This window comes from Motacilla alba, chromosome 7, assembly GCF_015832195.1.
Source record: "Motacilla alba alba isolate MOTALB_02 chromosome 7, Motacilla_alba_V1.0_pri, whole genome shotgun sequence".
Lineage (NCBI taxonomy): Eukaryota > Metazoa > Chordata > Aves > Passeriformes > Motacillidae > Motacilla > Motacilla alba.
In genome coordinates this window covers 26778442-26803951 of record NC_052022.1, presented here as the reverse complement: position 1 = coordinate 26803951, position 25510 = coordinate 26778442, and the positions used below count along the sequence as shown (strand labels likewise).

At 42.8% G+C, this 25510-nt stretch overlaps 2 protein-coding genes across 9 annotated transcripts in view; one reads left to right on the top strand and one right to left on the bottom strand.

The window, feature by feature from the left end:
- The window catches only part of ALS2 (alsin Rho guanine nucleotide exchange factor ALS2), a 37151-nt gene extending 30343 nt beyond the window's left edge, over positions 1 to 6808 (bottom strand). For 2 of the 6 annotated variants that reach the window (XM_038142046.1, XM_038142051.1), the window contains exons 1-4: positions 6720 to 6799; positions 5020 to 5132; positions 2530 to 2619; positions 417 to 571 (exon numbers count right to left, since the gene is read on the bottom strand). In XM_038142046.1, the coding sequence (XP_037997974.1) occupies positions 417 to 571; positions 2530 to 2549 (175 nt within the window). In that variant the 5' untranslated portion in view covers positions 2550 to 2619; positions 5020 to 5132; positions 6720 to 6799. The other 4 variants (XM_038142048.1, XM_038142049.1, XM_038142050.1 and 1 more) reach the window with 4 other exon arrangements.
- A 1567-nt stretch (positions 6809 to 8375) lies between these two features.
- The window catches only part of CDK15 (cyclin dependent kinase 15), a 39925-nt gene continuing 22790 nt past the window's right edge, over positions 8376 to 25510 (top strand). Inside the window, exons 1-8 of one of the 3 annotated variants that reach the window (XM_038143593.1) lie at positions 8376 to 8489; positions 9665 to 9762; positions 10342 to 10421; positions 13742 to 13836; positions 14628 to 14690; positions 16699 to 16798; positions 17392 to 17512; positions 22470 to 22563. In XM_038143593.1, coding sequence (XP_037999521.1) covers positions 8379 to 8489; positions 9665 to 9762; positions 10342 to 10421; positions 13742 to 13836; positions 14628 to 14690; positions 16699 to 16798; positions 17392 to 17512; positions 22470 to 22563 — 762 coding nt within the window. In that variant the 5' untranslated portion in view covers positions 8376 to 8378. Of the gene's footprint in view, positions 8490 to 9664; positions 9763 to 10045; positions 10188 to 10341; positions 10422 to 13741; positions 13837 to 14627; positions 14691 to 16698; positions 16823 to 17391; positions 17513 to 22469; positions 22564 to 25510 lie in introns of those variants that run through there. The other 2 variants (XM_038143590.1, XM_038143594.1) reach the window with 2 other exon arrangements.

Below are 25510 nucleotides of genomic sequence, written 5' to 3'. Positions count from 1 at the left end.
ACCAATGCAAAAACATGAAGACTGCTTCAGACAAACAGATATGAATTCCTAGCTTAGTCCAGGCTCAGCTAAACTACAGCTATTGATATAAGAAGGCTGCTGGTTGCTCTCTGCAATTGCTGCTGTTAAGTTCTACACCTCACATTAATGTTACCCTGTGCATGCATGTACTGTTAAAGTGAGTAATGCTTTTCTGCTAAGAATTCGATTATACTCCAGTCAAGTGAGTTAAGTGTATTTGTTGGTCCTTTCTAATTTAAGAACATACTAAAGGACATACAAATGTGTGTGAAAAGCACGAAGTACTGTCCTCATCTTTCCAAACACAGATCTAGTATCACTTCTAAAGAAAAAAAACCTGAAAATAACTGAAGATTGTTATTGCCCCAGATCATTACAATTAAGGTGTTTATTACCTTCTGTTAGAAGTAACCCATGATGGATTCCAAGGGCTGCCTGTAACACTGTCTTTCCACTGAGGCCTGGAAGCCTTTCTGGAGTCACAGAGCAGGAACCAGCCTTCCAAACATAGACCAGGCCTCTCTCTTTGGCTCCTTCTGCCTCTTCTGAGCTACAAAGGTTGGATGAAATTGGAACACAATCAGGATGAAGTTCTCCATGGTTCACTAATGCCTATGTAAAGAAGGCTTGGTAGTTCAGACATTAATTTTACTTTCAAGCCAACATATTTAAATTACTATTATCAAATTGTAAAGTAAATGCTATTTAAATGAAAAGGTGTCTTCTGTTTGAAACCATAAGCTTTTTTTCTCATTTGTACTTTATCATGTACTAATTGCTCCCATTAATAGTGTGTTTAAAACACTACACCTGTAGGAGCTCATCTTTTATTTTTACCTCTAGAGATAAAAATGAGGTTTTGATTGGGTTTTTTTCCTTTTTGCAAATTCTTAATGAGTGTCTCAGATTCAAATGAGCCAGTTATTCAAATCAACTGAACCACGAAAAAACAAGTATCCTGAAATAGTGTGCAATTATCGGGGCTTGCAGGAGTGACTGGAACTATGCAAACTTCAACACACTGTGGTTTGAATGCTCAGTCAGCAACTTCTCCAACTCAGCACAAAGAAATTCCTCGGAATTTTGACAAGCCCACAGTTTTAACAATTTGCAGAATCCCTTGATTTAAATACAAAAGGTTATATTAAGCATCAATATAGTCTAGCTGAAATTAAGACTATATTTAAATTAAGAGTCATGCTTAAGTTTCCTTGGAATTTTATATAGACTAGACTGCTATATACTCAGAAAGAAACAAATAGGTTTAGCTCCTAATTTGACAACAGCCAAGTCTCTCATTCCCTGCATAAATCAGTTCTTGCAGCTTGACATGAACTTGTGGAATTAAATATATTAAGACGGCGAGGGAAGCTTTGACAGAATTACAGTCTTTGTCTAGAAGAAAAGGCACAAGAAATAAAATGTACTCCAAACCTGTACCAAACCCACAAAAAGGCTATTCTGATACACCACACTGCAGGCAAACTCATGCAAGTAGCCCTATTCCTGCAGGCCATGGAATTGTTAAACTATGTATTTTGTTAACTGTGGTGCATAGGATGAACATCTTTATGCAGTCTGCCTCTGAAACATTCAAGTTAAGAATAACTAGGAAACCAAATTATTTCTCCTAGCTCCTGTGTCCATCCCAAATGAAACCAATTATTTCTCCTAGCTCCTGTGTCCATCCCAAATATATTTATTTTTTCTACAAAACAGAAAGAAAAAAAAGAAAAAAATTTAAAAGGTGACAGTCTAGAACTCTTATAAAATTCAAGTAAATAGTCCATAAAGCAAACAGATTTAAAATGCAGAGTCCACCTTGCATTTCAAATGCATAGGACTTGTGTTTAGAATAAAAGTAAATTTAAAAGGAACCAATCAGTAATATATACACAAAGGAAAAAAAAAAGGCTCAAAAATTTAATATCAATATAAGGATATGTCACCTAAGATAAAAATACAGATTTTACAGATGGGCAAAGCACTCCAAAGTAAATTATAATATTGAGAATTTTCATCAACATAGTGTATATCAAATCAGTTCAACACCTGATATTTGTGCTTTTATCCATTTAACAGGACTTCAGAAAACAGTGTAAAACAAATTTGGAATCCACATAACAGGATCTGTGACAAAAACATCTGACCTCTACCAAGTATCTCTGTGCAAGAAAAGTCTACTGGAGGGCTACTGATGCAGAATCAAAATTCACAGGTGCAGGTACCAGACAGGATGTACTGTTCACTTGGGAATGTTACTTTCAAGTTTGTAGCCTGTGGCTATGGCTCCAGAAATTACAACCATCAGCTTAAAAAAGAAGTTGCTGTTGTAGCAACTTTAGTGTTCCAGACACAACTGAAGCTAAGATAATAATCTTCCCTTTAGTGGAAGTTTTAGTACAAGTTACATAAAGAGTATGCTGATATCACTTAATTTTCCAGGATGATCATGAGCTGGTCTATTTCAGGGAACCTCTGTGGTTTCACCTAGCTGCTCATTCTCACCTTCTTTCCTGTGAGTCCATCTGTCAGTGGCAGCACTCCATCACCACCAAATTGTTCCTCTTTCAAAAGGAACAATATGATTTTCACAAACTGAAAAACATAAAACCAGCTGTTTAATCACAATAACACAAACCAATAACAACAAAACCCAAAAAACCTCCAAAGGTTTAGCTCCTGCATTCAATAAATAAACACTTCCACGCCGCCAGGATGGTTCAAGTATTTATATTTAGTTCACTCACACTGAGTTGGCAGACAGAAGCTAAACAGCCAGACTCGTCCTAACTACTCAGCTCACAATGGGTCTATTGTAAGGAAAGAATGAACAAACCCGCATTCAAAGGCAGAAATTCACATCAATCTCTCTATACAATTCTCATTACACCACTCAGAAACCACCAAACTGATTCATTTTCAGTCATAAGACAGAATTCAATACTCAGCTAAATTTAAGGTGAACAAATTTGCATGAGCAGAAAATGATTAGGAGTTGAATTTGCAACTTAATTCCTGAACCAAATCACACATCACTATTAGCAGGTGCAGTAGTGCCCGGGCAGAAATGCAGAAAGCAGAGTTCAAAACATTTCCTCATGCAACCTGGTAGCAGAGTGCCTATGGAAATAAAGACAACCACGGAAGGCAAGGGGAAAAAAGTGGCTGCTCTAGCTACAATTTCATCCTTTCAGATTTTGAATTTTGCAAGTTCACCATCACACCTTTCCATCCTCATGAAGATAACTTTGTATTACTTTTCTTGGAATGAAACAAAGCTACAGGTAATCTTTGTTTCTTATGAGCTGTTTGGCTTCCTTTAGAACTGTGATTTCTCTTGATCTGCTGCCTTACTATATGAAGTACTACAAATTTTAGTTACATTAATGCAGGTGTATAGTCACATTTATTCAAAGTTTCACATATAAATGCTTTAGAGCTGTTGCTTTATTATAACTGCTGTCTGATATCCACTGTAACAAAATCAGAAAACAAATAAGTTAGTATAAGAATTAGGACCCAGAATAAATCATCTGAAGCTTTTGTATACAGGAATATATATGGCCAGTCATGAATACAAGAGACAAAATACATTCAGACCTGTAAGTCTCACACAGAAGTTTCAGTGCATACTTGGAAACAGTAATCATCAAGTTGATAAATAAATAAAATAACTAACAAAACTCCAACACTTTCACTGGAGTGCTCTGAATAATGAATTTCCAAGGAGACCTTCACATATAGAAACAACACAGCAAACAATTCCTGTCCTTTAGATACAGGACCCTAAAAAGGGTGATTTGGGCTTCAGAGCTGGTAAAGAACAGACCTCAAAAAGATAAAGATTTGATAACATGGTATCGTGACAAGTCATATGCACCCTGCTCTAAAAAAACCACAAAAACCAGAGCATACTTTCTAGGAACACAAAGACACACTAGTCACCAGAAAGATACTGCTTTCAAGACAGCTCTCCTTCCTCAACTACAAAAGAAAAAAACCACTTACAATTGTAAAAGTTAACTTTTTAAAATATTAACAAAGGAGTCTCACAAATATAAGGGAACTGTCATGTGATGCTTCAGTAGCAGAGGTGTTGATGAAACATCAAAGGAAAATGGAAGTGCATTTTGGAACCATAACTTCCTGATGTGTTCTTGCTCAGAGCAAGTAAATTTAGGATTTTCTTTAGCCTACTCAAAACCATCTAACCCTACAATTCACTCTCTTGAAAATGCTAGCACCTCTCCTTTGTGAAGGACTCTAGCTTCAAATAAAATGACCCAGTGGATCACTGAATCAAAGAGATTAACACTTTGATAGAGAGATTGGAGTACCAACAAATATACCATTTACATTGCATATAGTTATTTGAGGTTAAGGAACGGAGGCCAAAAATTCTTGACTTCTAGAATTTATGGACTTTTTTAAGGACTCAAAGAATTTTTTTTCATTTTCATGAGGCTCAACTGCAAAAAAATGTATTTAGTTGTCATGAAACTTTCTGATTGTAACAAAATAAAGACAGGCATTTGATTAGCTGTTTGCAAGATCTCCCTTCAAAGCCAAACTGAAAAACTATTTTCATAATTATTAAGAAAGAAAGCTGCAACAGTGGCAAATTAAGAGCATGAAATGATGGCAGGGATAGATATTCTTTTCTTTACAGAAGCTCACACTTCGGGTTGCATTACCAAGCATTTATGCAAATAAGGGAAAACAAGAGTCAAACTGTCTTCTTTCCACAGATGAGACATATTTAAGGCATTTTGAAATAAAACTGATTTGAATTCAAGTTCAGTTCAAGTTCTTATTACTCCTAGGACAGCACAGCATTATTCCCATTTCACAGCTAACACAAAATACAAGTTGCTTTGGCACAGCTACAAACTAAGTAAAGTAATTGTAATAGAAGGTTTCCTCGTCCCAGAAACATGTAGTTTTCCTTGCTACTCTCACATAACATCTACATTGTTTCCTTTCCACTAAGATTACCTGAATTGTTATGAGATGTAGCATTCATGGAGGTGAACATCCAGGCACAAAACAACACTTCTGCACCTTCACTGCTCTGCCCATACTTCCACAGTTACATTTGTCTTCCAACGCTGCAAGTGGAAAGCAGCAAGGAGTGCCAATTATGAAATGGATTTGTGCTACAGACAGATGGTCACTGGCATGACACTGATGTCATACTCTCCACTTCCAAAGTTAAAGGCTAATTCTCCAGAAATCAAACGCTATCACGCCGTAACAACTGCCACGGTTGGGAACGATGTGGAGCAAACATTTCTCTCATTATCATGGACTGTGCTCTTCGCTGACCATTTTGAAGCGAGCACCACAGATATGAAGGTAACCTTACATTCACTGCTGAACAGCAACAGCTGGTACGCCCCTGCCTTTGAGAAACACTAGAACTCCCATGAGCCTCATGTGCTTATTCACCTGCTAGTCAACAAACACGGCAAACATTTCTACAGCTTTCATACGTGTTTACTTACGTACTTCCAAACACATTTTTAATACATTTGTTGCATCACATTTAGCAATAACTTGCAGGACCAAGACTGCACGTTTGTTACACAGAATTACCTACTCAGGTTCTGAAGAGGTGATCTCCAAGCTTCCTCATTCAAAACGGAGTCGTCAACATCATTTACTGTTGGCAACTGTGGCTTACATACAACGTGTGACTAGTTAAAGAAGCCCTTGTGTTTTGGTCAGCACTAACCACGGCTTTGAACATTGTGTGACTAAGATCTGCTCAGAACAAAACAAAACAACTGGCTACTGAGAGACGGTAGAGATCCCTTTGGATGAGGGCGAGGGCGCAAAGCTTTTAATGCCAGTTCCAGCGAATACAGGATGATAGCAAAATAAAGCAGTAAAGAAGCCGGGGGAGGGGGGAACTAACAAGGTGAAAATTATCTGCTACAGCATGCAGTTAAAAATTTAAAATTACCACACTCTTAAAAGACAAAAAAAATTCTGAATCTCCTTCTGCCCCTTTTTCTTTTGAAATTACACCTTTATTTTGCACATTCTCACGTGCTTCCCCGTCTGAAGACAGTTCACTCTGCAGAAACTGAAAGTGCTAAGCACAGCTAGTCTACATAAGCTGCTGCCCTACAACAGCAGTGATTAACTACGAATCATCTACGACCACTCCGGCCGCTCCCCTATTTTCGTTCTGCAAGAGGAGGCCTGTGGCAGTGACAGGACACTATGTCACCTGTACAGGATCCTGCAGCCGCAGCAGAACCATCACTCAATACGCTCCAAAAACTGAACTGCATTAGCCCCCGAGCAAGCAAGGCACGCAAAGGGACAGGACTTTTAAACGCGACTGGAAGGAGACGAAGGGCACGTCAGTTACACTTCGGGGCTCTCTTTCCACCAAGAGAAGGGGACCTTTCAGAGCCGACAGAAATACACCTCGCTCTCCGTGCTGTACCAGCCCATCACAGCGCGGTTGGAGTCGGACACCCAGGGTCCGTCAGAGCCGCTCTTCGGCCTCTCCCCAAGTCCCAGAGCGCAGCCGGGGGCGGCGCAGGGCCTGTCCCGCGTCTCCGGTGCCGCCGGGCGCTCCCGTCCCGCAGCCGCGGCAGGCGCGGGGAGCGCGGCCGCCCTCAGGCGCGGCGGCCCCTTCAGCCCCGCGCGCAGCCCCGCGCGCAGCCCCGCGCGCCCCGCACCTGTTGCCGCCGCGCCGCCCGCAGCCGCGCGCTGCCCGCAGCCCCTCGCGCCGCCCGGCTGACTCACGCGGGGGCGCGGGACGCGCAGGGGGCGGGGCCAGAGCCGCGCGAGAGCCGACGGGTCCCTGCCCGGGACAAAACAGGCAGAGGCCGGAGCGACACGTGGGTGTATGTCGGGAAGTATTCGAGGCGCGAATAAAGAGCCCGGGGCCGGCCCGTGCGGGATCGGTGACAGCCACAGCGCCCGCCCGACCCTCCCGCCCCGCAAACCCGCCCCACACCCTGCCTTAGCGGGGAGCGGGCCTGCGCCACGGCCGCCGCAGGCCCAACGTAGAGCTTGCCCTCAGGAGCGGCCGGTGTGAATGGCTGTGCGGCCACTGGTGCGTGTGCGTGCACGTGTTTGTGCGAGCCGTGCACACACGCTACCTGTGCTTTCCCACAGGCATCGATCTCACAGAATACATTAAATATGTACACATAAATAGACCAATCTGTATATATGCAATATGTATATACACCTACGTGTATATATATATATATGTGTATACACCTATATATGCTTTTTTTTTTTTCAATAACAACAATCAGCAGCCATAAGCGTGCTTTCTTCATTCATCATCTCTGGCTACCTGGTAAAAGTTGGATTACTTCTCTTTGTGACAGTATTTCCCCTCTACTCCCTGGCATGCAAAGGCTGGGTGATTGGATTGCAACACGACGCAGATGTTGTTCCTGCCTTTCCGAGACATTTTTGCTTTAAAGAAATAACTGTGCTCAAGGGAAAAGTGTTATTCTTGGACACCAAAACAGTGAAGCAAAGGGGAGATTTCATGTTTTGCATTCAAATGAAAACTGAAGGACCTCGTGGGTCAGCACAAAAATACCACAGGATGATGTCTGCTCCCTCTGCCCTTGTCATTTTCCATGAGTGGGTTGGGTGTTAGTCCTAGGAAGCTCCACAGTGAGCCCTGCTCATGCTGGACTATAAGAAAGGGACTTTTGGCTGTCCACATCCAGGGTAAATCCACAGTGCACTCCCTGCTCTACAGTGGGCAGGATTAATCAGTTTGCTCTGGTTATTCTGACATACAGACAAGACCATCAGCTACAACTCATTGCATCCCTTGGAAACATAATGCCAACGGGACAGACAGGTCCCCATGCTGATGTAAATGCCAAAGCAAGGGCAGTCAATGTACAGCTCCTGCACAAGGCACAGCTCAGCCACAGTGCTCAGAAAGCTCACCTGAGAGCCCAGAGGCTGAATTCTGAAGCCTAGAACTGCTACAGGCAGGGACAGAAGTCAAGGCCTGCTCCTATGTGAAATCTATCCCTTCATTATCCAACTTACTACACTGAGAGTTGCTTAACTGAAAGAAATGTGTACAAGCAGAAAGTTTTGATTTATTAATTCTCCATCTGCAGATATGAAAAATGTTGGCTGTTTTTGGAGGGCATGTACCAAAGGAACTGAAATGAATGCAGCTACTCCAGAGGTGCATTTGGACTTTCAAAGCAAAACTGCAGAAATCACAAGACTCTTTGAGGCAGAGACCTCATGCGAGTCATATGAGCTGTTATTACAGACACAGAGGGATGAGGAGGAGCGAGGAGAAAAAAAGAGATACAGTTTAATTTAAACAGGACAACATGGGAGACATGCTGTGTGTAAGTGCTGTCAGACCAGGATGCAGCAGCTGCTGTTCAGAGAGAAGGGGCTCCCAACAAATCCAAGGCCTTCAGCACATGGAAGCAGTGACTACAGCAGAGGTATTTAATGTCCAGTTGTGATACGTCTGCATTGAGATAGGGTAAGCCTGGGTGCTTCCACTTGCAGGAGTGCAAAGCCGTCACATTTGCTACTGACCAGACAGCATCAAACTTTGCAGCTTCAGGCTTGTGAAGCTACTGAAAGAGGAATCTGTACCTTAGATGACAATAAATGCCTTTGATGAGATGAGAAGGGAGAAAAGATTGCACTCCAGCAAGTTCTGTGCCAGTGAGAGATTATAAAGCAGGGAGGCAGCCAACAACCTACAGTTCTGGAGGAGGCAGCACGCCACAGATTGCAAATCCTGTGTTGTCAAATTATAATCCATTCAATATAGCTGCTAGGGAGGGCTTGAAGCCTGCTTGCCATTCATTGCTACCTTTTTTAGAGTTGAGTAGTGTACAGCATTGTTATGCTGTATGGGCCAAATTAACAGGCTGTGTAAATTATACAGTGGTGGGGAAGGAGGTGAGGGATGAGGGATTAAGGGGGAGAAGAATACATAAATGTAAACTTCCTGACATTTCACTTCTGCATTTGAGTTTTGGTCCATGCTCTAACAGGTTATTTAGAGATGAATAATTCAAGGTAAGGGGGAATAACATGCATTTAGAATGATGCTGGCATACCCGCTGCAGTTAAGGCAGCTTTATCTTTGTGTGTTCTGAGTGAGTGCTACCATTTACCAACACAGGAACACACAGACAGCTCCCCTTACAGCTCCCCTTACAGCCAGTGCTGGAGATCTATGACTGGTAGAGAAAGAGGTGAAAACGATGTGCATTGCTCAAAGCCACTGCAGCTGAGGAGAAAAGAAACTCATCAGTAGAACGGTAGTTTGCCAGAGACACAGTTTGTCCCCCTCTTCCTATGCCAGCTGTTAGAAGTAACCAGAACATCCCTTTCTCTACCGTCTCTGCAGCCCCTGCAGCTCCATACCCTCCAGAGCTGGGGGTACAGCACCCAGGGACCTTGGAGTTACCCTGATTCTTTCCAGGAGCAGGATGTTGTGGAGAGGTTCAAATGAGTAAGGTGCAGCATCCAGAGAGCCAGAAAGGAGATGTTTTATCCAATGGTTATTGCAGCCATTAATCAGTACTTATTACTAAATGACCTGCTAGTACCTTCTTGTTGTACCCAGTAATCTAAAACACATACCAATTTCGTCATGAAGCAGAGACAAGGCATCCCGTTTGGAGCTGCCACATCCTATGTACATCTGGAGAAGCTGTGTGAAGGATCCTGTGCAACTGTATACAAGGGGATCAGCAGGTGAGCAATATTGCCTCCCCAGTGCTTGCTGAAAACACCTCCTATGGCAGATAAAGGCAAATCAAAAGTCCGGTTTTGCCTTTAACATGATATTTGCAAAGCCCCATCCCAATTTTTCAGGGAACTCCTCCACTGCAGCCATGGAGGCATCACAAAGACTCTGATCCACAGCAGTGTGCCAGGAGATTGTCAAGCTGAACCAGGGAGGGAGCAAAGGTTTTCCTTGAAGTGAGTGAGCTCTGCATAGTTGAGAAATTGGGCATGAGGTCATGCTGCCATCACACAGAGACAGGAAAGCTGTGAGAAGGTGGAGTGGGGCCACTGCTCAACGCCATGCTCTAGCAGTACCTGGACAGCAGCACAGTGCTTCTTTAGCCAGGTGGGCTGGCTCTCAGCTCACTGCTAATGAACACAGGATGGAGGAGGTTTGTAATTACCTTCCAAGTTTGGCCTGAGTGGGTCAGCAAGCCCCAGGAATTTTGCTTGGGTGTTTGCTTGGGAGACTGTTAGTCTTATCATGCCAAGCACTGAGAAGCTTCATGATTTTCTACTCTGTGACTTTCTACTATGACCTGACAGGATCAACAGCCAGGTGGTGGCACTGAAAGTGATCAAGCTGGAGGCAGAGGAGGGAGTGCCCTTTACAGCCATTCGGGAAGGTAAGACATAGAGGAACATCACTCTTGAAGAGCATTTGCTTTAACCTGGAAAAGCTCCATGATGTCTCCCTCAGTCCTTTCTTGCTTATTCAATGTGCCAGCTGTCCTTCTCCCAAAATTCTCAGTTTCCTTATCCTCTCATGGAGGATGTCTTCATGCTGGGCTGGACAGGCATGCAAAGGACAGAGTAGGAATCTCTAGTGTATGCACTTGTGAGAGATGCATCCATGCCTGTGATAAGGGAAGTGCCAGCTGCAGCCAGAGCATGTTCTTTCTAGCAGTGTCAGGGCCCCTTTGCACCTTCTGCTTGCTGCCTCCTTCACAGTTGCTTTCTCACTCCCGCTAGAAACTACACAGCCTTTGCCACTGCTGCACTGGGCAGTTGTAGACTTGTTACTACTACCATGACACTTCCTAGCCAATACCTGGAGCCTCACAGATCCCAGCCTGAAGAGAGATGCTTTCAATAAAATTGATGTTTAATAACAGCTGTTATTTCAGTCCAATGAGAAATTCTTCTTATCAGTCGACTTGGTAGAGCACTAGGCAGATTTCTCAATTTCTTGGAGAAAGAAATGCTTTTGTGCAAGTACTTGATTTTGGCTGAAAGTATTTACATTTCCCTACAGACTACATTCACAAACCTGTTTGACTGAGGCTTCTATTTTCATCTGCTGTACAATCCCAAGAAGACCATAATGTGTTTTCTTCCATGCACAGAAATATGCAACTGTTGTGCCAGTCTGTTTTATGGTATTAGTGAAAACTATCTATGTAGGATGACACACGTGGTTTTTTTTTAGTTCTTACTGCACTTGTGAAACTAGGGTTAATCTTGTGACAGGAATGGAGAGTCAGGGGCCAGATGTGCCAGCTTTCACAGAGCAGCACGAGCACAGGACTCACATAGCAGTCAACTCAGAACAACGAGAGGGGTCACTGAATCCACTCCAGGTTTATACCTGTAATTATGACAAGAAAGTGTACGAAGTCCTTAGTCCAATTCTGTGTGAAAGCAGAGACACACCTAACTCTGCCTATTTTAAAAACGGCTGGTGTTACGTTTCCTATACACTCATTTGCTGTGGTGCTTTTGCTCCACATTTACACTTGTAGCCCACCAGTAAAATAAGCCTTAAAAGCTTTATCTGCATTGAACTAATGATGCGCCAAAGATCAGCACCCCTTTAACATGCTTTACTGGACAGGCTGAGAGTCTTAACTTCATTCATCATGGGAGAAAACAAGGGTGATCATATGAAGGGACTGCTTTAAGTAGGTCTTTTGTGTACTGCTGAGCTTTGCAGCATCTGACACCTCAAATTTACAATGTAAGTCAGTAGCAAAAACAAAGCACAAGATTTATTAAGGCGGCACATTCTCTGCTACCCTGGAGGAATGTGCTCCCCTGACAAAGAGAGCTTCACCCCAGGAAGCCCCGCAGAGACAAAATGCGTTTAAAGCTCGGTTCTGGCAGTAGCACCTGACACCCCAGCAGGGGGTTGTAGAAGCAACAAAGTGAGGAGCAGTTCCCAGAAGCCTGATTGAGGCACAGGCGCTGAATCCTCCATTTTACTGTGGACCCTCTGTGCTGCCCCTCTGGAGCAGTAGCTCCGGTCATATGGAATTGTTGAGGTATCACAGAGTCAGGTTATCATGTTGTGTAGCAGATGGGCTCTAGCCAGAGTATTTTTACTAGATTCATAGGCAAGTGTGAAGCATGTTTAAGGTCCATACTGCTATGCACTGGGAACATACAGGTGGTAGCTAAATGGACTAGTATCAGTAGCAGAGACAGTTTAACTGCAGCAACACCAAGCTCTGTGCAAGAACTACTTTGCAATCCAGTAGTTGTGCTGAATCAGGCATCCGTAAGGCAAAGTGCTACTCCAGTATAAATTTGCTTTGCCAGCATGAAACTCTTGAAATATCTTTTTCAGATTGTGTGAAAAACAAAAAAGCAGCTTTTAATTGTGACCAAAACTCTGCCTCCCACAGCTGGCCCATGCTCTGTATTGTGTGCTTCAGCTAATTCAGCTGAAACAAGATTGTATGCCCATGCCTTATTTGAATGAAATTTGTAGCACTGCGTGGTCTGACAGCAAACTAATTTGGTTTTAATCAGCAGCAAAAAGTGGGTCTGGAACAGCTCTGAGGCTATTCTGCTATGTCAGAAGCAGAACTAAAATCTCAAGTCAGGGACATCTGCTTTTTCAGGGCTTTGGGGCTTCTCTTTGTGTAGTTTGTGTTCCCTGTCTGTGAACAGCTGGGTCAGATTATTCAGTTGTGCCAGCGACCTACAGGCAAAGTAATCCCAGCTTCACCTCTTCCCCACATTCCTCCTCTGTACAGAGTTACTGCTATATTGTCTCACACCTAAGGTAGCAAATGATTAAGCTGTGCACACTGGGAAGCTGAGTTTCTGCTGAGAAGCTCCTTTCATGTGTGTTCTGGCTGGAGCCTGCTCTAACATAGCAAACCCAATGCACAGCCAAAAGGCCCAGAAGGCTGCAGCTCTTGTCTTAGCATAAGTCAGTGCTCTGTGGTCTGTATGGGGCCAGAGATTCTTCCAAGTGCTGCCCCCTGCATCACCACACCCTGGATGTGACAAGGCTTGGCAAAGGCATGTCAGGACCTAAGGACAAGGGACACACAGTTGCAATGATGCTTTTGGATAGTTAGGCTGAAAGAAAAGTGTGCCTAAGTTTTATAATATTCACTCAGCAACTTCATTATTTCTTAGAGTTTTTAACCAGAGACAGTAATCAATATACACAGAACTAAACTCAGAATTTAGCTTATACCTACAGTGATTTCTTTTTGCAGATTTTTGCTCTGTTGTTGTGAATCTGGAAACTGATAGAGACTCAGCTTTTCCCAGAAGTCTCTTGTAAGGGCCCTGCTGAGGGCACACACCAGGAGGCAGATGGAAGAAGAATGAGAAGCTCAGTGACAGGCTGGAGGCTGCTGCATTCTGGCTCTGGGAGCTCTCAGGTCCTCCCTCTCAGCATTTACCTGGAAGAAATTACTTCTCGTCGACTTATAAGCTGACACATGGGAACTGTGAACTGCTGTTTCTGACAGAGGCAAGATCCCACCTCTGAGAGATGGATGGGCTCCTGCCAAGCCTGGAGCACTGATGCTTGCTTCTCTGCAGAGCTGTTCCATCCTCCTTCAGGCTCAGTAGCTGCCACTTCTTACAGAACTGCCAAGTCTGGACTATTGCTCCCCAGTTTTTTATTTTCGCTGCCTTGTTTTGTGCACGATCTCCTTCCACTTCCAGCAGCAGTAAAGTTGATCTTCCTTTTGTGTTTTCCCAGCTTCTCTTCTCAAGTGTTTGAAACATGCCAACATTGTACTGCTTCATGACATTATCCAGACCAAGGAGACACTAACATTTGTCTTTGAGTACATGGTGAGTTGATGTTTTTCTAGCTTCCTGTGGAGCTAGTACTGGGAAGTATTGGGAAGTGGCTGCAGAATGAATTTACTGCTCTATGAGACATCTACAAAGAAACAAGTTGTAATTCTGTAGTGCAATGATTGATTTTCCTTCTTGATCTCATGCTTTCCAGCCACACAGCCTTACTCTTTTCTTTCTGCATATGCGACAGCTGTATGCAAAAATAATTCCATGTCTTGTGTCCACTGGGGTGACAGACATTATTTACCTCTATTTCTGCCTTGCCAACACAATAAAAGTACTGTTTTTGAGCCACAGCAAGGATAGGAAATAATGATATGAGCTCACATCCCAGCTGGGGTCAGATTTGGCACTGACCCCAGTGGCTTACCATGACCAAACTGTGGGTTGCTCTCATGGGGAGACCAAGATACCAATAAAATTCTCCACTTGAATCTTGCTGCTTCTGCTGCTTTTGCGGATAGTCAACCAAATGATAAAGAAAATACAGAAGCTATGTCTTCTTATTGCAGCTTTATGGTTAGTTCTGGCACAAGTATGAATCCTGTTAACCAGCAGCTTCAGGTCACAAATGCTGGGTGGGATAACAGGTCAGCCAGGTCCCTGATGTTGCCCAGAACTTAAGCACATGCTTGTGTGCTGCATCAGACCAGATATTCACCTAGGTGAAATAGGCAACTTTGTAGCAGTCAGTTGCATATTTTTCCATTTACAGAAGAAGCATTGTTGGCAGAGGCATTTTACAGCAGAAGCTTTGCCTCAAGTTCTTCTCTTTTATTTAGCACACAGATCTAGCACAGTACATGGGCCAGCATCCTGGAGGACTCCATTTGTGCAATGTTATGGTGAGTTCCTTGGAAGACTTGTATCCCTTAAGGCATGAGGAAGAGTTATTTTCCAGTATGTATGGTCACTGTAAAATACTTACTAATATTTGTTACGTATATGACAAAAACATGGGAGAAAATCTACCTTTGGTGATGTAACAAGCTCCCTCTCAGTCTCCAAGCCTTTTTTCAGGTAGCCCCTCTTCCTATTTTCTGAGCCTACAAGCGGGCATTCAGCTTTTGAGAACAATGACATCTTGTGGCAAGGAAACCTATCTCTACACAAATTTTTGTCCTTTTATTGTTACAACACATTATTCATCTCTCTAATTAAAAACCTTCACATCTCACTCTCTTCTCATTTGGAACTATCTTCATATTTGCAGTCATTTAAGTCCCTTTTGTTTCTCCCATACCTTTTGTGATTGTTTGACTGGAGCTGAACACAGCCAAACATGTACCCTTACTTTATAGATTGATGTTATAATAGTCTCCTGCTCTCCTTTCTGTGCATCTTCGCATTTCATTAACTTTCAGGACTGCTGCTGCACGCTGGCTTAAGGTTTCAGTGCAGATGTCCTCAGTGAGTGCCTGGGCCCTTCTCCTGAGCAGCTTCAGTTAATTTATCTTACAGCTGTCAACAATAACTTTGTATCTTATCAAACTGCCTATTCATCTGGCTTTGTCAGATCTCTCTGAAGTTCCTCACTGTCACTTGCTATCACAACTAATCTAAATACTTCTGTCATCTTCAAATGTTGCCACATTGTTCACATCTTTTTCCAGATAGTTGTTAAGCAACACCAATTCTTATGAAGTTTTTTTGGGGCCTCAGATTTTAAACATCCTTAAAGCTCAGATGCATCTGAGATGCAGTGTAGTAGTTTTGGCGCAGATCTCCAGGGTTCTGCTACCAGACATGCTCGTAAAGCACATGGAGCACATGGCTGTAATATGTACTCACTGGCATTTCTGTGAATAAACACTAGCCAGCTGCTCTGCTTTCCTGTCCGGAATACTCACTGTCAGCAGGAACTGAACTGCAAAATTATTTACTGCTCCTTCAGGAGGGTCATCTAGCTTGCTTCATTTTTGCTGGCAAATGCAGTTTGTTTTTTTCTGAGTGATTCCTACGGAATATGATATAAATATGTGGAATGTTACAGGGACAATTTTCTGGTACAAAAATGACCTATGGGTGTCACTGTTTTTCCTCCTCTTCAGGTTAAACCTCTGGTGAAAAAAATATCTTTTCTCTGGTGAAGTCTTACTACTTTTGCTGTCTTTTGTTTCTATCCACTATCCAACTTCATACCTTGCTTCAGCCCAGCCTATTTTACCCCAGGCTTATTTAGACTCCATGATGGTGGGAGTTAGATATTTATTTCTTGGCATTCTTTCTTTCTTGGTTTCCTTCTTCCTTGCTTGCTTCATTCATCATATCTGATTTGCTGTATTTTTAGAATCAGGTCCTCATGTTTTCTCCCAGCTTGAAGCCAAGAGTTCCCATTGCCAGGTCAGTCAGTTCCCTGCTCCACTGGTGGCATGTGCAGCAGCCATGGAACCCAGTCAGCTGGTGCCATCTGGCTCAAGGAGGCAAACCTTCAGCTCCTTAGGCTTTCATTTTGTTTGACTGTGTGTCTTTGTGTCTTTGTCTTGAGCAATGCAACCAGCACAGCTGCGGTTCTGAAAGCTGGGGTCTGTGTTTTGGCAAGCTGACTTTGCTCCTGCAATCAACAGTCCATTTCTAAAGAAAAGTTAAATTTCCAAAACGTGCATTTATAGACCACAGTTAAATTGCCCTCCTGGCCAAATATTCCACCCTGAAAACCTCAGAAAGCTGTAGGGCAGTCATAACCCACCACAGTTTTCTCCTCCTCAGCTAGCTCTACTCATTTTGGGGATTTTTACTGGTTTCTTACTTGCTTTGTCTCTGCTTTGTTCCAGGGTTCTCCTAAAGTTCAGAGTTAATGTATCAATGCAAAGTCACACAAAATCATTTCTGGTTTTTGTTGGCTTTTTCCAGCTCTTCATGTTCCAGCTTTTGCGTGGCCTGGCTTACATCCACCAACAACACATTCTTCACCGAGATCTGAAACCCCAGAACTTGCTCATCAGTTGCCTCGGTGAGCTCAAATTAGCCGACTTTGGTGAGTCACAGTTTGGATACAGCTGTATATCTGCTCAGACCAAAGCTGTAGCATGCATATAGATCTGTATCCACAGCCAATTAAGGCAGAGAAGCATAACCTTTTCTTGAACTTCAGGAAACTATTTCTGTGGTCAGTCCAGCATTTCTTGTATTTATACTGATAGGTGCAGGGATTAAACTCATTTAAGTCAGAGCAATTACTGCCATGTAAAACTCATTCAAGAGAACAAAGAATCAACCCCTCTCTGTTCAGAAAATAATGTAATGTGGAGAGTCCACAGCAATGTGTGACCCAAAAAGCTTTCTTGGCATTGGTTTGGGATAGCTGCTTCAATCTCAAATGATAAAGCCCTGCAAAACACAGCCTATTACTTGATTTGATCTGCCCCAGAGGTATATTCCAGAAACACTTTCTTTGTCAATTGCTTATCAGCTGCATTGAGATTACTTGTGTTTAAAGAGAAAATAATGTCCTGTTTCCAATTATTATCATCTATGCACTGTACAGGTAGAAGGACTGTCCTAACACAGCATTTTTTTGTTGGTTTGTTGGGGCTTCTTTTGCAGGCCTTGCTCGTGCTCAGTCCATCCCCAGACAGACATACTCTTCTGAAGTTGTGACACTCTGGTACCGTCCTCCTGATGTGTTGCTTGGAGCTACAGCTTATTCTTCTGATATAGATATCTGGTACTGACCAATATCAAAGCATCTGGGGTTCCCTGGGAAAAAATGTTTTTATCTGAATTAAATTAAATCAGCCGAAGTTCCAGTAGATATGGTTGTAAGTAGAGGAATTAACACCTCTGAGCAGTAAGTTTGTGAGCAGTGTGGAGTTTTGTAGAAGTTTCATACAGGGTTCATAGAAGTTTTTGGGAATTATGTCACCACGTCTCAGCTATGGATTGATACAAACCTCATCTGATAATATTTGTGAGAGATAGGCATCTTGTCTGGTAACATGTATGGAGCATTTTTGTGTCATGCAACAGAACACTTTTGCTCAATGCAAGTGGATCTATGTAGTCAACTGAGTCAGTAGTAACTCTCTGCAGAAAGGGCTTTGTGTGAAAACAATGGATCCACAACTGCACCATCAATTACTTAGGCCTTGGTAACAGAATGTGGCATTAAAGGGTTTCTCAATGAGTCTGGAGATAGAGGTGTCTGGGATTTTAATTAGTTCTGTGATATTTTGTCCTTCTTCTCAAAGACCATGTCTCAGATGCAGTCTGTATTTCACTCAGGAGAAGGGCTGTCTGTTAAAGGCTTGTTTCCTTATGAGCTCTACCCAAAAATCTTGATGTGTTTGGGAATCAAAAGGAAACAAGCTGCACATTCATAGATGGGAGAGGAGCCTCTGAGGGTGGGCAGAAAACAGCAGAGGATGAAGGCTTTGCAGGGTCCCAGTGGTCTTTTGGGCTGGCTTGGATGTGTAGCTTGGCTAACTGTAAGGTTCACCAACCTTCTGGCTTACTTCTGCACCAGCCTGAGCCCACTTCCAACAACACAGTCCTGACATGCTCATGGGCAGTGTGCAGCTCATGAAGTTGCAGGAGACCTTTCTCATTCTGGCAATTTTACATCTGTAGATGGTATTGCTGCTTCACCCTTTCTTCAGACCAGGTAATCTTCTGCTTGTACCTGTCCCACCAGGACTTATTCTTAACTACTGCAGAGTCAAAGGCTGGGAAAGGGTAGGAGTGCAGCTGGCTGAAGAATGTGCAAGATGGCTGGCTGAGTTTACAAACAGCAAAGCCCCAGGTCTTCACAGGCTATATCTCCCTCCAGAGGTCTGCAGCTTATCAGACACTCCAGTGACCTAAGTCTGGAGGGTAGGTCAGGGAAACGGAAGTTTTTAGATTGTTTACTTCCCTAGGACTGCTGCTAATTTAATTATTTAAAGACTTCTCTAAGGAGGAAAACCTTGCTAAATTCTAATGGCTTCCAGCTGCTAAGCCAGTCTAAATAGTCCTGTCTACTACCCCCACTACCTGTCATTTTTCCCTCCAAACAGTCTCTCAGAAATGTCTGCTGAGTTTGAAGAACATGCCTGCCTAGTGGATTAGAGGGTTTGTATCAGGCATAAGCCTGTTGGTTTTTTCCCCTGAAAGCTGACCCCTGTCCAAAGGCAGCTATGCACAGAAAGCATGTCATTTCTGCCTGTGCAAAACCAACATCCTCACTGCATAACTCTGCTCTGGTGTAATGAATAGCAATGCAGGAGTGGTGTACAAAGATCCCAGCTCTAGCAGCACAGTGCTCTCTGTCCCACTGAACTACATCCACACTATAGGCACCTTTGTTATAACGCCTCCTTATAATAACAACATTCAAAGTGTTTGCCCTAAAGAAAGATGTCACGCTGAGAGAATAGAGAGTACTTCAGTGAGCTCTATTCAGTAACTTCCTCTAACAAGAGTCATTTATTATCTTGATGTACACTGCATTTAAGTTCAATTTTTGTCTATTAGGAAATAATGTGAATTCACACAGATGTTACTTGTCTATTGGGAAGAAAGGAAAAAAAACCCTGTGTCCTTTGGATGCTGCAATTTACATGAAGGCAGGTCAGAATGCCCTTGGTAATGGCATGAGACAGTGGGTGTCAAAGCCTTGGTTTAAAGAAACCAATTATAACAAAATAAAACATTATTACAATTCATGCATAGTGTGCTTGAGCAGCAATACTGTCAGTGGGAGGCACATGGGAAGTGAATGAGGCCTTGAATAGATGAAGAAAGAGATATAGAAGGAGACTTGGTTGCTCTTGGACTAACTAGAAAAGCTGCTTTAATCTCTCTGTATCTCTTTTCTCTTTCTTTCTCCCTCACAATCTCTTCAGGACTTTAGAAGATTCAATTAAGGGATTTCAGGGAGATTACACTGCATATGAGAAGGACTTTTTTTTTTTCTTTTTTTTTTGAAAAACACCAAGTGCTTTATATACAGCCACATTAATGGCTGCAAACATCATGAGTGCCTTAGGATGTCTTCTTTTCAGTCAGGCTTTCCTTGTATAATCTTCCATTAAAAAAAAAAAAAAAAAAGAGAGAGAGAGAGAGAAAAAAAAATCACAGTGGTCTTTCCTGGTAGATTCATGTAGAATAGGAGTTCATATACAGTCATTTAACATAGACCTGCCAGGCTCACTACAGCCTTCTCCTCAGCCTGGTTCACAGTGCCCCACTATGCCAAAATGGGAAATATTTGCTAAGGGCTCTACTGTACAGACCAGGCTTGGTGATGAACAAGAGGAAGGATATATTTCTGGTTAAATATAAAATTGCCATCTGCTAGTGCCAACAAAAACTCCCAAACACGGAGAGGGAACTGTGGGATGCCATAGAGATATCTTAAATCTTAATCCTGGTGAGAACCTTTCCACTGTGTGATGCAGCACTGCAGATTGAGGGCAAATTGTAGTGTTCAGACCTTCCCCAGGGATTGCAGATGGATAGAACTGTACTGTCTGAATCAGCTCTGCTTATGCTCCCTGAATATCCCTGTAACTTCTCCTACTACTTTGTTTTGATTCGTGCGCATATCTGGCACTTGCTAAAATATCATGTCTAGGCCTCTTCCCAATAGACCCCTTCCTCTGCCCTATCTCTTCCCAAGGCAGTTTTATAGGACTGAGACCCTCTTAGAAACTTACAGACTGGAAGGGGTAAGAAGACTTGAGAAATTAATATTAGAGGGGAAAGAAGGAAAAGGGGAAAAGCAAAACAACCCCAGGTCTAAGTATTTAGAAACATTTAAAAATAAGTGCTTTTGAATCATCCTCATTATCAGAAGGATCCTCATAATGCTGTCAGAGCTGTAACTGTAACTCTCAGAAGGAAAGCTGAGGCCTCTGCTGCAAGGCTAATATGACTACTATTAGTTTTCCAAGTTCCTGCTCTTGCCAGTCTAATGGCCCTTTCTAGCTAGGATATCAGAATGCAAACTGAGGTAGAACATCAGCATCACTTGTTCCAAAAACACAGAGAGTTGTTTCTCTTCCCCCTGCTAATCAGGAGTACCCAAATTGCTTTGAGCATACACAGCTGAACTTGTGCAATGCAGTCAGCTGATTACAGTAGCCCCTGTGGTTGCAAAATAGGGTGAGCCATTTGGGCATGTCCATCAGCTGTGAAAACAGTCTTGGTATGACTCTAGGCTCACTAGAATCTATCTGTGGGCTCCAAAGTAATGCCTAATCGTGTGGTAATGCTATGAAACACCAGGAAAACTCTATGTTGCACAAGCTGTGGATTTAAGTTTCGTGATGCCTGGACTCTGTAAGAGGATATTAGACAAGCAAAGAAGCTCATCTCTCAAGACTTGCCAAGGTTAGGGCACAGGAAGCTAAGGGAAAGTGCAGCAGAGCTGTTCATGAAAACAGTGTTAGATATGGATCTGCAAACAGGCTTGGCCACCACCTGGTGTGCAAGGATGACCAGAATAAACACCTCAGATGAGCTCCGTGCCAGGGTTTCAACTGACCACAGCCAGGTGGGAAAAGCAACTTCAGTACTGCAAAAACAAGGTGCAAAGGGTAACACAGGAGTACAGATGACCAGAAGAGATTAACAGTTATTGCTAAGCAAGTGAAAATAATACTTTCAGACCTTATAAGACAAAGCCAGATTTTCAAGAGTTGAGCCTAAAGGACTCACATATGATATAACCAAAGAAGAATGAGACTGAGACCTGAAGAGTTGCAATGGGGCTTAGTGAAAAGAGAGAAAACCTAGAAAAAAAATGAAGGAAATTATTAGAAAGTAAATGAGTAGAGTTTTACACCATATAGTAAGAGATGGGAATAGTTGCAAATAGGCAAGTCTACCTTGATCACAACTATTTCATCATGAATGCCATGAGGACTAATCCACCTTAGTAAAATGAAGCAATTTGGCAGGTGTTGGGGTTTTTTTAAGCTGTCTGGTTTGTATTGGCTCAAGTGTAAAGCAGGGAATGACATAAAAATAAGAATATTTTAACTTGCTGTTATGACCAAGTTTTTTATGCTATGAAATCTTGCCTTCAGCTTTCCAGTGAAGAGTTAATTGCTTCTGAAGGAAAATGGCTATAATAGTTAGTGCCTCTGGTTCTTTCTGCATCTAATATATCCTTCAAGCCCATGAAGTGTTTAGTACCTCCCTGTTTATCTTTCCTACTGTAAGTACTCCAATTTTGTACCCTTTTCTCATGGGAAGTCCATCCACAGGCTTGTGCTAGGATCCTTTTTTCACATAGTTTGTAACAGGATTAATGGACAGAGACCTGAAACAATTTTTTTGATACTGGAAAAAAAAGATAGTGCTTAGTGGGCTTCTTTTTCAAGGATATAACCTGTCTTGTCTTCATGGTGAATTTTTTTTTAGTGGGTGGTGCTGATGAGAAAAAGGAGATGGGAACAGACACGTATGGAGCCTTGACCCCCTTGGGTTTTGAAATCCTGGAAGCATGTGAATGTAACTTATCTTTGGTCTGCTCCTGTCCTGTTTCACTTTTGCGCTTGTATCAAGATTTCTGCATTTACAAATCAGAATTTCTAAATTTCCATTCCAACAATTATCTCTGCCTCTCTCCCCACCCATCCTAACAATCATATTACATATATCATTTATGTGAATGAGTTAATACCTTGGGTTTCTTGCAGGAGTGCAGGCTGTATATTCGTGGAAATGATCCAGGGTCAGCCAATATTTGCATCAACTTCTGGTACTCATGAGCAACTGGAGAAGATCTGGGCGGTGAGTAAAATACACTCTGAAATGGAAGAGAAAAAGAATCCACTGCTCCAGCCTACTTAATTTTGAAGTCCTAAGCATAGGTCCTGTGAATAGCAGAAATAATTTGGTCTAATCTACCGAGTTCATAGCAGACTTTGTAACCCATTTTATATTTGGCAACTTTCTTACAGACACAGGAGTAAATCAAATTACTTCCTTTTGATGTATTTGTCATCTCATCAAAAATTTAAAGCCAATTAAAGTGACATCAAATTGAAAAAGGCATAAAAGGTGTGCAGGTACTGCAAATTCTGTTGCTTCTTTTTAAATCCTTTGCTTACTGTAGGATACAGCACACCACATTCTCACAAAGGAGCTCTAATGCTGCTCCGGAACTACCTTGAAAATGGCAAGACTCTGAGGTTTGTCAGAGATCCCTCTGCATTTTAACTTGGCACATTTTGTATCATCCAGTTTATGGTGCAGCTCTAGAGACTGATTTGGCATAATGGAAAGTGTAAAATGACTTTATAAAGGTAGCAGTGAGTGAGAGCAACATATTTGGGAGCTTCTTAAGTTGTTTTCTCTGCTGGGGAAGCAGCAGCACAGAGCCACATTCCTAGAGCAGGTGGCAGAGCTGAGGTAGTCAGCAGCACTGACAGGTTCTGTGCGCTCCTGACCACTCGTGCTGACCCTGTTACTGCCCAGGTCAGTACCTGCCATAGGTCAACCTATGCATTCATCTTAGGTCTTGCTGTAGGTATCACCCGGTCTGCTCAGCCTGGAGAAGAGGAGTCTGAGGGAGACCTCACTGCAGTCACAACTTCCCTGTGAGGGGAAGAGGAGGGGCAGGCACTGATCTCTGCTCTGTAGTGACCAGCGACAGGACTAGAGGGAATGGCCTGAAGTTATGTCAGGGGAGGTTTAGGTTGGATATTACAAAAAGGTTCTTCACCCAGAGGGTGGCTGTGCACTGGAACAGGCTCCCCAGGGAAGTGGCCACAGCCAAGACTGCCAGAGCTCAAGAAGCTTTTGGACAAGACTGTCAGGCACACGATGGAATTCTTAAGGTGTCCTGTGCAGGGCCAGGAATTGGACTCAATGATCCTTTTGGGTCACTTCCAGCTCAGCAGATTCTGTGATTCTGTGTCTGCCGGTTCACATTTCCTCCCAAGGATTTACTCTTATGCATAGAGTGTTTCTGAAAACATGGGTTTTCAAAGGAGAAAGTACAGAAAAAATAAAATTCATTGAAATAATCAGAAATTACTTCATAGCCATGAGACTGCATAAGTCACATTTTTCCAGCTTAACCACTTCATGCAGAAACACTCTTGCTTGGTAGGGTTTTCCTCTCTGCTTGTGAGTAGGAATGTGATAAAAAGTCAGGTAAGAGCATCCAGTTCTTAGACTTGAGTTCAGTCCATTTAAAAAAATGCTGAATTTCTCTTTCATAGAGAGTGGGGGGGGGGAAAGAATTATTGCGGGGGAAGAAATCCATACTTGGCCAATTAACAAGGTTCAAAGCCAGGGCAGGGTCCAGTTTCTCAGTGTGAATGAAGGCTATCCTTACACCTATGTCTCTGAAATCTCTGGATACATTTCCTGTGGTTTTGCATTAGAGGGTTATAGCACTATCATAATTTCTCTGGTATTATAACTAATACCATGATTAACAGGATTTGTGCCACAGAAGGCAAAAAAAACCCTTATTTAAAAATCATGAGGAAGTTTAAAGAGCTATGAAATAATTAGTGCTTTTCACAGGAGGGTTTATGATATTATACAGCCTGGAATGAGGCTGTGTTAGACCAAGATTTCAAAGCTCCTTAGAAGCTTTCGATGTCTAGCATGAGATATTTTGCTGAGTGTGAGGTTCAGAATGGGGATCCCTACTGTTTTCTAACACTCAGTTCCTTTCATGTACTACTAGTAGAGGCACCCTGCACTGGTAGAGAGACCATCTGCATTTGTGTGCATGAGTCTCTATCACCAGCATACTCATCTCCGTGTGGGACTGTTGGTTCACACACCATATAGATACACGGTTGGAAAATCCCCATTGTGTGAAATGTGTTTGTCCTGTTGAATCATCAGGGCTGACTGGCTGTCATTTTACCAAAAACTGTTCTAGAGGCAAGTGCCACCTAAAGCAGTCTCCATCTCGCATCTCTATCCCTGGCTGCTCATTGCTGGTACTGTGTCACCTGTCACATGTGGGGCTAGGACCCTGCAATTTTGTTTTCTCCCTGGCTTACTCTAAATGAGAACAGCTTCTTTGCCCTTCTCATCCTCTGGCTGCACAAACAGTAGCCCTAATGAGCACTGGTACTCATGAAGGCATGACCCAGGAGCGGGGACAAATGCAAAGGGAAGGCTGGCAGTGTTGGTTATGAAGTGTGGCATGAGTGAACGAGAACTCCAGTGTGTCCAGTTTGCTCATGGCATGGAGACCAAGCAAACCTGACCAAATCAAGACCCATGATTCAAATTTTGAGAGGCCTGGCATAGGATTTGCATGCAAAAGCTCCATCTTATTGATTAACATCGTGCTGAGAAGGATTTCATGTGGGCTGGATTAGGCTACAGAATGCCACCAGGGTGTTTCTGTTTCTGAGCTGAACGTTGTGCCTAATGAATGACTACAAGGCTCCTCAACACAAAACATACAATAAGGCTTCCCAACACAATTAAGCAAAATCAGCTAGGTTGATTCCTTCAGCTAAGTCATCACAGGAGAAGCAAGCAGTTAGAGGGTAGAGAGAAAGAACAATTATTGACACCATCTTAAAGCACTTGCTGAAATACAAGCACTGTAAAAGTGTTTCTGGCTGAAACTGTGTCTTCCCAAGTGGGCTGAACTGACCTGCACCAAGACCTTTCACTATAGAGTGATGTATAGAGAAGTTGCTTTGTTTTTTCTAATGACTGGGACCAGAAAGTTAACATCTAGGTTTAGGATGGATAC